At 39.7% G+C, this 13,955-nt stretch overlaps 1 protein-coding gene across 4 annotated transcripts in view; it reads right to left on the reverse strand.

The window, feature by feature from the left end:
- GRIA3 (glutamate ionotropic receptor AMPA type subunit 3) overlaps positions 1–13,955 on the reverse strand; it is a 142,376-nt gene that overhangs the window by 74,595 nt on the left and 53,826 nt on the right. For all 4 annotated transcript variants that reach the window (XR_010784539.1, XM_066559593.1, XM_066559592.1 and 1 more), the window contains exon 4: positions 2,729–2,916. Coding sequence is in view for 3 of the 4 variants with exons in the window: in XM_066559593.1 (XP_066415690.1) it covers positions 2,729–2,916 (188 nt within the window). In the remaining variant the exon portion in view is untranslated. The remainder of the gene's footprint in view (positions 1–2,728; positions 2,917–13,955) is intronic.

Raw genomic sequence — 13,955 nt, forward strand, 5'->3', positions numbered from 1 at the left:
GCACACACTGACCAGCCTGATGCAGGAAAAGAGGTCACTCTCACTGAATCCAAGCACTAAAACAAAGCCATGATACATGGCTCCTGGAGCAGAGCACTGACAAGCTTGCTGAATGGGCTGGCCAAGAGCCCAAAAGTCTGATAGCAAACTCGGTGCGTGTGTAGACTGTTTAGTGGTTTACAGTCTGTTTATTTCTGCTATGACTTTTCTTCTTGAATAAGTTCTATTTAAGCCTCTGAAATCCAGGGTCACTGGCAAGTGCTGCTGCTGACTCAGAGTAATAGCAGAGTGCCACACAGTAACCACATAAACCCCCTCTCTAGGGGGAGGCAGCACACCCAGAAGTTAATGGGAGGGTTTTGACCTTTGGATTTCTGCTCCTAGGAGGGCAAAAAAGGGAGAGGGATGGAGAGGCAGCTGGGCAGAGGCAGCCTGTACCAGCCCTCTATGGGACACACTTTGTCCACCAGTGCTCTGACACAGCAGTTCAGACAGGTAGGGTGTCTTGGCTCCCTTTTGTTCTCACTGGGAAAAACAAACCCATCTGCAAATGTGCATCAGCAAGTGGTACCAGGCTCAGATGTTAGTGCTTCTCAGCTGAGCAGCCTTCCTAAACTCCACACATAGCACTGAATTGACTTTTTAAACTGCAATAAAACGCTAGATTTGAAATATGCAAATCCAGACTTATCTCTCCCCTCAATATTATGCTATCAGCAAACACACTTGGCTGAAAAAAAGACAACTCTCCATTCCCTTGAGCAAACTGGATGGATGGATTTAAATATGACACATGTTTGTGAAAACTTTTAACTACTTTATGAGAAGATAACAGGGTAAGCAGAGGAGATGGAAGGAAAAGCCTACAAACAATAATTGTTCAGCCATCAACCTAGGGTCCATCCACCATTACTGACTTTCCCTGCAGAAATTGAAGTCACTGCTTTTCAGTATCCAATTAAAAAACCTCTGGAAATTGTTGACAGAAGATATTTTTAGCATCGGGTGTACCAGCATGTACTGCAGAGTTTGGGGAAATGTGGAGACCCCAGCAGCAAATTTTTACTTAACCTATGCTAATCACACAGACAGAAGACCAAATCATACATTTAACAAAATTTAAGCTTCAAGAGAGTTGAATTTAGAATATCAGCAGAAAAAAGAGTCACCAGGTTTTTTTGCTACACGACTTGCTTGGTATACAGCTTTCCTTGTAGGTACTGAAGTGGTTTGACTTATTTTTCTCTTATTTGGACAATAGAAGAAAAAATGAGAACAAATGTAAATGAAGCCAGATCAAATAAAAGGCCTGCTTCTCATCTCAGCTGAGAGGGGGCCCACAGAGCTCTTTAAGCTTGGCTCAGGAGTGCTCTGCTGCAGCATTTTCAAAAGAGTGGGCTGTGAGTAGGTATAGTGTTTTGCATCTTTTCCAAGAACATGAGCAACCAAAAAAAAAAAAAGTTTCTTACACTTTTGAATTCCCTTAAAGACAGCACTAACCATATTGCCTAAAAATACAGCATAAAATGCAATGCTTGTATTAGCATCACAACCACAGCAATTGTCAGAGTCAGGGGCCAGCACACCTTGTGCCCTGTTCCCTTGAGCGCCTCCTTCCTTGCTCTGTAATAGCAGCTGTGGCACCTGGCTGTCCCCACAGCCTGACCCTCTGTGATACACCTCAAGGCCTGACAGGAACTGAATATTTTGAGAAGGAACACAGTGAATATATTTTTCATGTTTCCCAGGGTTTATGGCACTGAGGTCAGCTTGTTGCTAGTTTACAACACAACATTTCCAAGAGATATGCTAATGCTTCATGAAATTTAAATGTTATTGATCTATTCCATACTATGAACCCACAGTTAAATTTACAAAGTGGCAGTAATCAGAGGGTTTTTCAGTCTTAATGCAAGTGAATTCCCACATGCCTGTGACTAACCAAGCAGCATGGATTTGGTGCCACACCAGCTTTACTGTGAGCCCAGGCAGCAGGGAACTGTCCTGTGTCTGCTTCTGACAATTTGTAGCTGTTATTACACCTCTTCAAGCTCACTGCACAGCACAGCCAGGGACACAGGCAGAGCGGGCAATACCCTGGGATGGCCAGAGGGTTTGGCCATTCCTCTGGGGCAATCACTGGGAAAGCCATGCAAGAGCAAAACAGTCACTCCAGATGCATCTTGCCCAACAAGGTGCTTAGACCCCATCACCCACAATTTAGCCCATCAACAGCACTGGCTGTGCAGAGGGGAGGACTTTATGTACCAAAATGTACTGATGAATTGTCTGGACTACCAGCTGAATTTTTCATTAGCAGGATTTCCTTCTGGGAATTCTTTAAGATGATTCTGTGATACTTGACTGGCTTTTTATTTCTTGTTTCATGTTCCACATAAAAAATTGCACCTGTCTTGCAATCCTTACAAGTAGCCTTGATTCCAGTAATATTGCTGTGGCAGTTGAGGTTCCAGGTTCCTTATCTACTTAAAAATTATTCATTATTAACATTTGGGAAAAAACATCACAGTGATATTTCCTGGTAGGTTACATGTAAGTGCTGCCACCAACTATGAGCGTCACTGAGACATTTTAATTTTACTAGGTAACTGGCCAGTTATTGGGACTTGAATCTCAAAGGATACTTAATAATCTCTAGAAATAAGCAGTTCTAGAAATATTGACAATGTCTGTCACAGAGAGATCACAATTTCTGAAAAGCAGATACCTGTTCCAAAATGGTGTTGATTCTGTCTACTTCACAGTCAATTAAGTATCTTTTTTCTTGCCGTCTGTCCATCTCCTCTATAATTCTTCTGAACTCTTGAACATCTTTTATGCTTCCTACAGATCTGGCTGTCACTTGCCAGTTGTTCTGTACTGCTGCTTCCATAATTGCCTGAAGAATGGAAAATCCTGTGGGGGAAGAGACAATACAACCATTTAAAAGCAGAACAAAAATAAAAGCTATTTTGAATGTTTGACAAAGGGTTCATAAAAAACTGGCATCATCTAAAGGGACAAGACTAGCTGAGAGCCTGCAAGTGCTTCACTGCTTGAGAAAACAACAGTGTAGGGACCAGTTTCTCCTTTCAGCTATGCCACTGGCAAAGTCACCAACTTCAGCAGAACATCTTGGTGGTATATCAGAATCTGTCCCATATACCATATTATGATCCTTTTGGGGATGTTTATGGTCATGCTGGGGTCTGTGCCAGCTGAGAATAGGAGCCTGCAGCCATTACTTGGGCAGAGGTCCATCAGCCTGAGGAGCAGGACAAAAGGGGTGATTTGCCTGTGCAGACTGCTGCAATGGGTCATTAACTGGCAGGGATCCAAGCACTGCACAAGAATGTCAATTAAGTCATTGTACCGGTCATTGGAGCCACAGCCACAGGAGAGTACTTTACTGACACTCACTCTGATTTCAAAAAATGTTTTTAAATATGGAGTCTAGCAGCATTAACCACACTTCCAATGTGTTCATTAAGGTAATATCAACTCAGTTAGCATCCTCTACACAGGAGAGAAGCAGCACAGAACAACCAAGGACTACACAGTGGGAAATTACAGAGGCAAGCAGCATTTCAATTTCTTGTGAACAGCCATGCCTCAGCAAAAGGCAGAACCCAAGTCAAGTCCCTAAGTGAAAAGTGGTGGAACTAAAGACAGAATCTCTGCCAAGTCATGCTTATGTAGAAATCATCAGATATTGATTTGCATCCCTTTATTTTAGTATGTAGCTGGGAACCTGTTTTCATTCAGAAAATTTAATTTTGTGCATAGTTCTAATTGTTCCCATTCTGAGCAGATGCCAATCAGAGACAGAAGTCATTCTACTTCAAGCACACCTAGTGGTTTTCAGTAGAGTTCTATTATTCTGAAGCATATCCATATGAGTGCTGTTTCTGTCCAGATAATTTATTTGCAAAACTTTCAGTCCAATTATTTAGTCATGCAGTGGATTTCTTATCCACAGCCAGATTTGAAAAGCTTACACACAACCACATAAACATACAGGATCAACAACCACTTAATTGTGCTCTGTGATAACCAGTTTTCTGAAACTGAAAGGAGTTTGAGCTACAGAGGAACAACATGTTCACTGCTGCAAATTACACCAATAGCTATTCTGAACTCAGACATCCTTGCAGAGATACAACAATAACAAAGAACTTGTGCTGCAGCCTGATCTTCCACAGCCTGATGTAAATTTGTAGTGGCTGTGTGAAGCCAGAGGAGCTGCACCATTACCTCATTACAGACACAAACAAGAGAAGAATGATTTTCTGGATTACAATTAGATTACCATAATTTATCGTGTGACTTCCTTAGGTCTCACTCAAATGCCCTCACTTTCCCTGTGCAGCCTCCTTGATTCTTAATGCCTTTCTTTGTATGAATGCACTTTACTATCCCATGAAAGGTGGTGACAATTAATATGTACGCTGGTTGAGAATTCTTTCTGGCATCTTCTTTCCTCTGAGACTACTGAAAGAGAGGCATTTACATATGTATAGCACAATGAACTCAGTCTTCCTTAACATCATATTTTACAAAAATGGTTCTGATGTTTGTGACAGCATTGTGATTGCATTACGTGTAGCAGGAAGATCTAAGCCTAAGATACTCAGTTGGCTGCAAATGAGGAATTTTTATGTGGAAGCATAAATACCACTAATGGGGATTTACAAAATGCTTTGTGTACAAAGATGTGCTTTTGAAAATACATTATTTCAGTCAGTAATAAATATTTACTTTGTTTCATCATTCATATAACATCTAAGTATGAACCTTGAGCTTGCTGTAAACAACAACAGTCCATAAGCCCAGGTTTTTTTACTCCAGATTGAACAAATCAGTTCAAAATATTATGAAAAACCAATACATCAAACATATCTGTAGCTCTGTTTTTTGCTAATGACACATACAAAGCTCATGAACTATCTCAAGGAAAGAAGGAAAATGAATATGTTGGAGCGAAGATGCCATTGCATCTCAGTTTCAGCTAACACTGAGTCAGAATTTGCTTTGTCAAACCTTGAATATCTCAGAAGAAAGTTGGGCAATTTTCCTAATTTTGTGAAATTGCATGTTTGTGTGGGTAAGTATATGTGTACTTTTGTATGCATGTGTATTAGTCAGTGGTTACCATTTCAAGAAAGGCTGCTGAGTATTCTTGCTCTTTCTCCTATGCATGTAAGTACACTTAGAGTAAAATGAGACCGAAAAGTTCCAGAGCTTTGTAATTTCTGTCTTCTCTGCCTCCTCTTTCTCCTTGTCACATCAAATCTTCACCATCATAGTCCCCTCTACCCTTGCTAGTTCTTGAAATCCTCCCTATGGGCACCGTCTGTGCTGTGCCAGCTCCTCTCTCTTGGGCCCTCTCCCATCCTTGCTTTGAGAAGAACCATTTGCCCTTGCTGCAGCAGCTCCTTAGACCAGACCTCTGATGACCTTTACAGAGCCCATTCTCCTGGTTTACTAAAGCTTGGCTCAAACCTCCTGCTCTCACACGAAGGTGGCGCCTGCATCCTCACTGTTCCAGTCTCAGGTCTCTCCCCATGTCTAATAACGCCAGCGCCATTTACTGCATTTTACATCATTACCCTTATGTGGCGTTTCTGTAAACAACATGTTCCAAGGCTCCAGCTGTACTTTACCATTAAAAGAGCTGTTACATAAGCAATATGATTGTTTAACTAAAAGGACCATTTTATCTTGCAATGTGAACTTTTCTTTCTAGCATAACAATGCAAGCTGTGCCATTTTGGGAGCACTGCCGGGGTAATGGACAGGGAAATTATTTCCCGTGTTGTGTGCACTGTCAGTGACCAGGCCTGCACATGGTGCTTGTCCACACCCTGCCCTCAGGAAACACATGAATGCTCATCCCTCAGCCCCCTGGAGGTGCAGAACTCTTACAGGTACCTCTCATCTTGCTCCCCCTAAAGGTGAAGGCAGCAGCCAGCCACGGCAACTATCTCTGGTCCAAAGTCTTTGTCTGGTGTGCATCACATTTACTCCAAAACACTAAAGAACTGATAATTCACCACAGGTCTGTGGAGAAGTTGTGCAGGAAGGGATTTCATCAATACTGTTGCCAGTTCATACTACTTCTGTCAAGACAGCCAAAAAATATTAGTTAAGGCAAGAAAAACTTGAGATTATCTTGAAACGGGGACCATAATATCATCACCAAAATTCAGTGGCTGCGCATTCTGTAGTCATCAACACCAATACAGACCACAAGAAAAATTTATTTAGACCCCAATCTGATCTTGCAACCTCTTTTTTTAGTCATAACTTGGACATGAAAAATAGTGGGATGAAAGGCAGGCATTTTTCTGGAAGCACTATTTCTGAGGTTAGTTCATAAGAAGGCACCACATCCCTTCTCTGCACTATGTTATGAACAAATTGGCATTACAGATTTAAGAATAATCTGGTCACATGATGGCTGTGGCCATACTTGCCAGGTCATGTAACACACAGGCTGCTCCTGTCATCTTCGAGTGCAATCTCACAGGTCAATCTGATCCGCATCACTAAAAGCTTAGATGATCCTGGCCTTAACATTCAAGTATGCCATTGTCTGACTTATTTTAAAAATACTGATGAATTCAAATAGCTAGCCGTCATCTAAACAGTGCTCAAAATGATTGGGCTGAAGGTAAACATAGTAATAAAACTAAAACCAAACAAATGCCTAGCTTGCTCTCCATGAGCTGAAGCAAGTATTTTGAGTTTTGCAGATTGAAGCTTGCAAAAAAGGAAAACATTCTAAAGAAATTTCTCATAAAGCAGTGAAAATCTTATTTGTTGCAATGCTATCTCTGTACTTTAAACAATGCAGATGGAATTACATTCTGGCCAGTCCTCCTTGAAGATGAACTAAGAAACAAATTCAGCCAGTATCTTGCTATTTCTGTCAGGGAAATAAAGTCTGTGCCTCATTCTTTCTGATTATTCCTTTGATAAAAGCCTCTCTCCACTGACCCTACTAACACAAGCGAAGAGGACATTTCACTCTTTTGCATCTCTGAAAGCTCACAAAACTTCTCCCACAGTCACATAGGCGAAATTCATGTCAGCAGTTTGCTCAGCCATATGAAATTCTATGTGCTACATCACTGAACTTACTCTTGTTTAAATAACAGCAATCATTAATGTGACATGACTAAATGATTACACTGGAACATCTGTAGAATCACATGAGCCCTTGCAGTTGGCACCAAAGTACTTACTGAAAAAAGTTACCACTTATGTAAATCTCTTTTCCTGAATGTTCTTGCTAAGACCTTGGACCTTTCACCTCCTACAGAAATGGAAGAGCACTTGCTCTTCCTTTTGCCTTGCTGAATACCAGCAATCTATGAGGGGTGTATTTTCCTGGCACATGCAGCATGCTTGTGCCACCTGAATGAACATTGGCTCTGATCTGAACACTTGTGTTTTGAACTATGTATCTGGGACATGATACAGAGATCTACACTTCTGGCCCATCAGTGAACTTCAGGGATTTAAGTGTTGAGCTGTGTTTGTCAAGGGCACAATGAACTCACCAAAAAGGAGGCCATCCAGGCAAGTGATCTCCCATGATAAATACAATTGCTATGATGCCAGCTTACACTTCAAGTGTACCAGAGGTTGGTAAATTGAGATATACTTGGATATTCTGTGTGTTTGGCACTGAACCTAACACTAATTTGAAAGCAAACAGATCACCATGTTAGGCACGAGTTCAAAAACTACTAGCCAACCCCAAAATTCCCCATCATCCAAAATCCCAACGTGTCCGTGGGGCAAGTATGCTTTGCATAACCCAGGTCTGCTTAACAACTTCATAAGCAGGGGAAGAAGCAAGGAACAAGCTACTAAACAGTCACCAGGAAGCAATTCAGTAAATGATGGTGACCCTGGAATGCTCCTACTGTCTCACACATGTTCAAATTATTAAATAAAATAGAGTAAATGCAACCCATCTGGTTTTGACCTGATCACTTCTAGCTGGTAACCAACATGTAAAGTGTTACACTCCACTACTCTGGTAGTAGACAATCTTCTAGACCAAGTAGCAAACACATTGTAATGATTTTTTTTTAATTTCTGCTTTTTCTGTTCTGTAAACCTCTAGCTTACTCTGTACATACACTACAGTACTGCAACCTGTCATCCATAAACAGAAAAATATACACAAATAGGTATGACAGCTTGCTTGAGTGAATGTGAAATAGCCTGGCTGTAGAGGAGAATTTACAGGAACCATCTGGTTCATATTTGTTAGGGATGGGATACAGCTAAAACTGCACAAATTCAGAGCTGCTGAATGCAAGTAAAATACCTGTTTTTCCTCCCTAAATGGCTCTTTCTGAATCCACTTCACCTTGATCTATTTTTTCATAACAACCTTGCATCTAACTTGCCTCTCATTTTACTCCAGTTTTAGGTCAGTGCAACTACGTTGCTTTTGAATGAAGCTGTGCCAGTGTAAAATGAGAGCAATGTAGTAAGGGATCAAGGAGTTCAATAACCAAGGACAAGACAAAAAGATGCCATAAGCAATGCTGTCACTTCCACAGGGGGACTTATTCATATGACTTTCACAATGTTGTGGGCAAATCTGCCGGTGTAGGACAGATAGGGAGACCTCAGTACAAGGATATGATCCAAAGTTTATCAAAAGAGCTGTGTTCTAGTTTTAGCTTTGCTATGCAAATCTTTATTTAAATAATTTTCAAAGGAATAATAATTGAGTGAACAGCTTCTGGATACAGATTGGTAATAGAACAGACAAGATGGAACCACATCAAAACCAGAATACTTTCCACTTGAGGAAAATATAACAGGTAAACAATTGTGAAGAAAAGGTGGACTTAGCACTGAAAATCAGAAAAAGGAATAATGAATTTTGGGAAGTGACAGAAGGTGAAGAGCATTGTGTTGTCCAGTGATATGGGCAGTAGAGTATCCTCTGTACTGATGCTACCAGAGTTGTGAGGGCACTCTGTCACCAGACAGTGCTGAGATCTGGGAGACGTGGGTCTAGGAGTAGCAGAGATCTCTCCCAAAGAGAAAACTTTTTACATGCAAATTGCAAAATTGTAAAACTACATAAGCATTAAAAGTATTTAGCTTCCAAGCTTTAGAATATCTGAATAACAAAAAAATAATTAAAATGGCTAAGTACAGATACTTCACTAGGGAAGCTCTACAGAGTCCAGGGCTTCATCTGCCCAAACCCTAAAACTAGGCAGTAAGCACAGTGCTGTTCCATACACAGTGAGATAGAAATCTATGGAGTTGAAGTCCTATGGTATTTATCACTGACACCAATTTCCCTGAGTGCCCTGAATTCTCCAGCAAGGACATGCTCCAAGTGCCATCAGCAAATCCAGAATAAACCATTTGCAGAGTATCCTGCATCCTAGTGGTATCAGAAAGCTAACACCATAACTTTAGTACAATACCACAGCCTTACCAAGATGCAGCTTTCTGTAGAGGCTTTCCCTTGGATTCTTCACCTTTGATCTCTTCTAGATCACAACCATGGTTTTGCAGCCTCACTTACTGCCTCTTGCATGGAGCAAGCAAGGAGTCTTGCTTGCTTTTCAGCCTTCAGCTGAAAAGCATTTGAATAATACAATCAGATTAGAAGTTTCTTTGGGTAAAAACAGAAGAAACCAAGAAACACAGATATTACCAACCATTTCCTTCAGACCCATCAGGCTTTGTTTGTTTTTTTCATTACCCCTGTGCATAGGTTACTGAAAAAAACAGATCTAGCCACCATGGATAGAAAGAATCGAGCCATAATCCTGCTGACATCAGACACAGTGAGCTGACCCTAATGAGGCCTAGGTGGACTTCATCTGTCCTTAACTTCAGGCACACTTGGATGACAGTCTCTTATATTCTCTCTCTAGTCAGGAGAGAGAGAGAGAGAGATGCCGTGTAATTTTTCTGTATTTGAAACATGCATGGAAATCAATGGAAGAAAACACATAAAATAACAAAGTTGTGTAAAGCATCATCATCAGATATCACTCACAACATCTACCTGCAATTGAAAAACAGAACAAAAATCCCAATGTGTTGACTAACACTCAGCCAATGAGGCTGATTTACTGCATGTTAAAAGTACAGACCTAATTGTGTTTACATATTTATCTCAGAAAAAAAAGATTCTAATTAGGAACCACAGAGTTAATCATCAGTCTAGAAAAGACAACCTGTCTTTACATTCCATGTAAAGCCATGTTCCATCCATATGGCATTTCAGAATGCATTTTTCTCTTATTTACTAGAGCAAGCTGAATAGCTACAGGCTGCCAGTGAGCTGGGATACGGATGGAAACCAATATTTATTATTCCAAGTAAAGTTGCATAATTGTGATACAATTACAAATAGAGTTAAAAAGGAAAGTATTGTGTGGAATTATCATCTGAGAAAGGAAACAAAATTAATTCTTTTTAAGCTTAAATAACTTTTTTAGCCAAAAGAGAGAATCACTGCCTTTATTCTGTTAAAGGCAGTAGATGTTCTGAAAAAAGAAACTTACTTATCAACAGGATAGGATTTTGAAAATACCTAAAACTTGGCTTCATATATTCAAAGAGTGAAAACCATCACTTCAAAGTATGGTGTAAACTTAAAAATACTGGTAATACAAGTTAGCTCTTTATCATGATACATGAGGGTTTTTAGCATGAGTGTGTACTATTGCTGTCTGCCTTCTCTTAACGTGTTTGGAACTACTGAATCTAAAAAGTGATAAATATTGTTCCTTTGAAGAAACAATCACAGGAGATTATGGTAATCAGACTATGAATTGAAATACATATTCATCACAAAAAAAAAACCTGGATTCACCTCAGATAAATGTCTTGGAAAAAAAAAAAATGCTAGTTGAATTGTCCTCAGACATAGCAAAATTATTCTTTCTATCTGACCTTCAGTCAATCATGTTAGAAAAATATTTATTTCACTTCCTAACCTTTATCTACACTTTCAGTTTCCAAACTACCTGAGCAAACAGATCTTATGCCTCTGAGAATTTTCATTAACAGATGCTCTCAGCCTTTCAAAGTCTCTCCTCATCAACATCTCACCCTTTAGTAGCCAGCATTTTAATTGCCCTTGCAGCTGGAATGTGTTTCATATCTCAACCCATAAGTTAATTTCCTTTTATTTATTCTGAACACAAAAAAAAAGAAAAAAAAAAAAGAAAAAGCAATCAAAGGATGACTACTGAGCTTAAAACCAATCTGAAATTTAAATGAGTTTTTATGATAATATGAATGATAATTTATGGATCCATATTCACAGTCTGCATATGTGTTTCAGTTTTGTCACTTAACTGGCTATTTCTGCCTTGTTTTTCCTAATAGCTGGCAATATGGAGCTTTTATATATCACTATTTCCTATATTTTTCAGTACATTTCTCTTCATAACAATGATGATGTGTTTGTTAATTACAAGGCTTCATACTAATTCTAAACCAGTGTGTATACTGGCTAACTACTTGGTAATACAGATTTGGTGTGAATTGAGCTTGAACATACAAATATAGTTCACCTGCATTGACCAGAGCACCGAATCTATGATCTGATCTGCTTTAAACTGATTCCTCCTGCAGTGATGCCACAGGATGATAATTTACAAAGTTACTAGAGAATTCACATGGCATCAATAAGCAACACCTGACCCAGCACAAAGCTTGGGGGTAATAAGTTACCTTCCAGAACATTTCACCCAGATGAGGCAGCAGAATGAGGCTGGACTGGCTCAGTGCTCTGCATCAGTGACCTAACTCCCCTCCTTGCAGCTCTGTGTCTCAAAAAATAACCTGGTTTATTCTGCAGGGTGGTGACACACAACAGGCTCATGTAACCTGCAGATTAGAGACTTCCCACTGCCTCCCAGTCAGGAAATGCCTCTGGCTTCACCTGCTACTCAAGAAAGAGACTAAAGGGGAAACAATGCCTTGCTTTTATTATCTAAACTTGTAACAGCATTTGGCTATTGGAAGTCTTTTTCATTGCACCAAAAATCAGACATTTAGCATCAGATATCCCTTTTCTCCTAACACACAGAATATGTTTTGGCTGCTGTGTTTTATTTTGCACCTTTTAAATACAGGGGTTGGAGACAGTAAGCTCAGATGGGGGAAGATACCCCAGATGTGTGTCAGATCTCTGGGCATTTACAACACACGCTGTTCCCAATTTAGCTCAGGAGGGCAGCTCACCTGAAATATGGTGAGCTGGATATGAAATACGCTGGGTTATACAGAAATATGCAAACATTTCAGCATAAGGATTCACTAAACAGAGATAGGGATGTGATTCAAACATTTAGCTCTGGCTTCATCTCTCCCAGTTCCCATGTGCTTAGTTGGGGAAGGAAGCAGAGAGGCATTCCTGGAGTTGGCCCCACAAATCAGCAAAGTCTGGGCTTCAGATCCAGACTTTTCTACAGCACAAGATACTTAAAAAAATAAGAAAAAAAAGGTAACACTTCTTAGGCATGGGCAGGATTTTTCTAATTTACTGCTCTGATAACTGACAATTGGAAATACCAGTATGACAGGCTTCACAGGGAAAGTGCACTCAGGTGACATATATGACTTCAGAGGCAACTTCAGCAGAAGTTCAACCTTACCTTGGGCAAAACTTAGTTCTGCATATAAAGAACCTTTTGACAGACATGCATATGCTCTCAAAATGTGTCCAAAAATTAGTAGAATGGAAGTGTACACTGCTGGATCACCATGTACATAGAATGGTATCAGCAAAAGGTCATGCATTCTTCATTCTTCCTGTCCTCTAGATCTTTGTTAACTGCTGCTGAACTACAGACTCATATCTATGCATGATGCTGCAGTAAAATCACTGAACGTGTAAAACTGTCTTAGTTTTATATTATAAATAAATATAAAAGAAACAAGAAAAATGTCTTGTTCTTGCATGTGTACTTGGTAAATAGTAAAGATTCTGTTAAATGATCTAGCAATGGCAATAACCAGAAACAACAAATACGTTTGCCTATGACTAAGAAACAGGCTCATTTCACAGTACAGTAGAGGCAACATTTTCACAGATATCTGTCTTTCATTTCCAAAAGCAACTTGGTTAGGATGGTAGGAGCAGGTTTTCAAAGGCAATTAAGCTGCACATGCTGAAGAACCTCAGCAGGTAAGGTTCCTGCATTCCACTGCCTTCAATGACAGCCACACATAGCTCTCATTGATGTGCTTTTCACAATGTCATTCTCTGTGTGTTGAAAGCCTAAATACCTCTGAAAGACCTGTCCTGTGTGCCTTTGGAAATCATTTACCAAAATAGGATATCTGCATCTCAGGATAAGTACTCTGTGGCCTGCTTAAAAAGTGGCACAGAATTCTCTACAGAATATGTTGTTAATTAGTTATTTCACTGTAACATGTTCAACAAGTGCACAGATAAGGACTGTCTGACTAAATGGGATGTACATATATCTGAGACAGACTATCAATTGTTAGCTTGAAGAAGAGGAAGATAGAAAATTCCACTCCACTCTACTGCAGAGCAGAAGATTAACTATTAGAAGAATAGAGTTGCATGTAAACCACATAGCCCGTTTTCATAGGTTCAAACCAAATTGTTCTTAATGTTTTCTCAGAATTGCTTTGCTAAATTAGGCAGCTGTAGCAAACACATCCTTGAGACCAAACAGGCTCAGTACTCCAATTATGTTGGGCTTTACACACAATTATGCTGCCAAGTGTTTATTATTATTTAAAATACTTATATGTTATTTGAATATTCAAGCTGATATTCAGTGAAACAACAGAACACTTTTATTCCATTTGCTTTGATATTATACCAATGCATGACTACTCTTGCATGAATACAAAGCCTCACAAATCTGATTGCATGGTTAGCAAACTACAGTGAGTAGTAAACTAAAATA

The sequence above is a fragment of the Molothrus aeneus genome, chromosome 14, assembly GCF_037042795.1.
Source record: "Molothrus aeneus isolate 106 chromosome 14, BPBGC_Maene_1.0, whole genome shotgun sequence".
NCBI lineage: Eukaryota > Metazoa > Chordata > Aves > Passeriformes > Icteridae > Molothrus > Molothrus aeneus.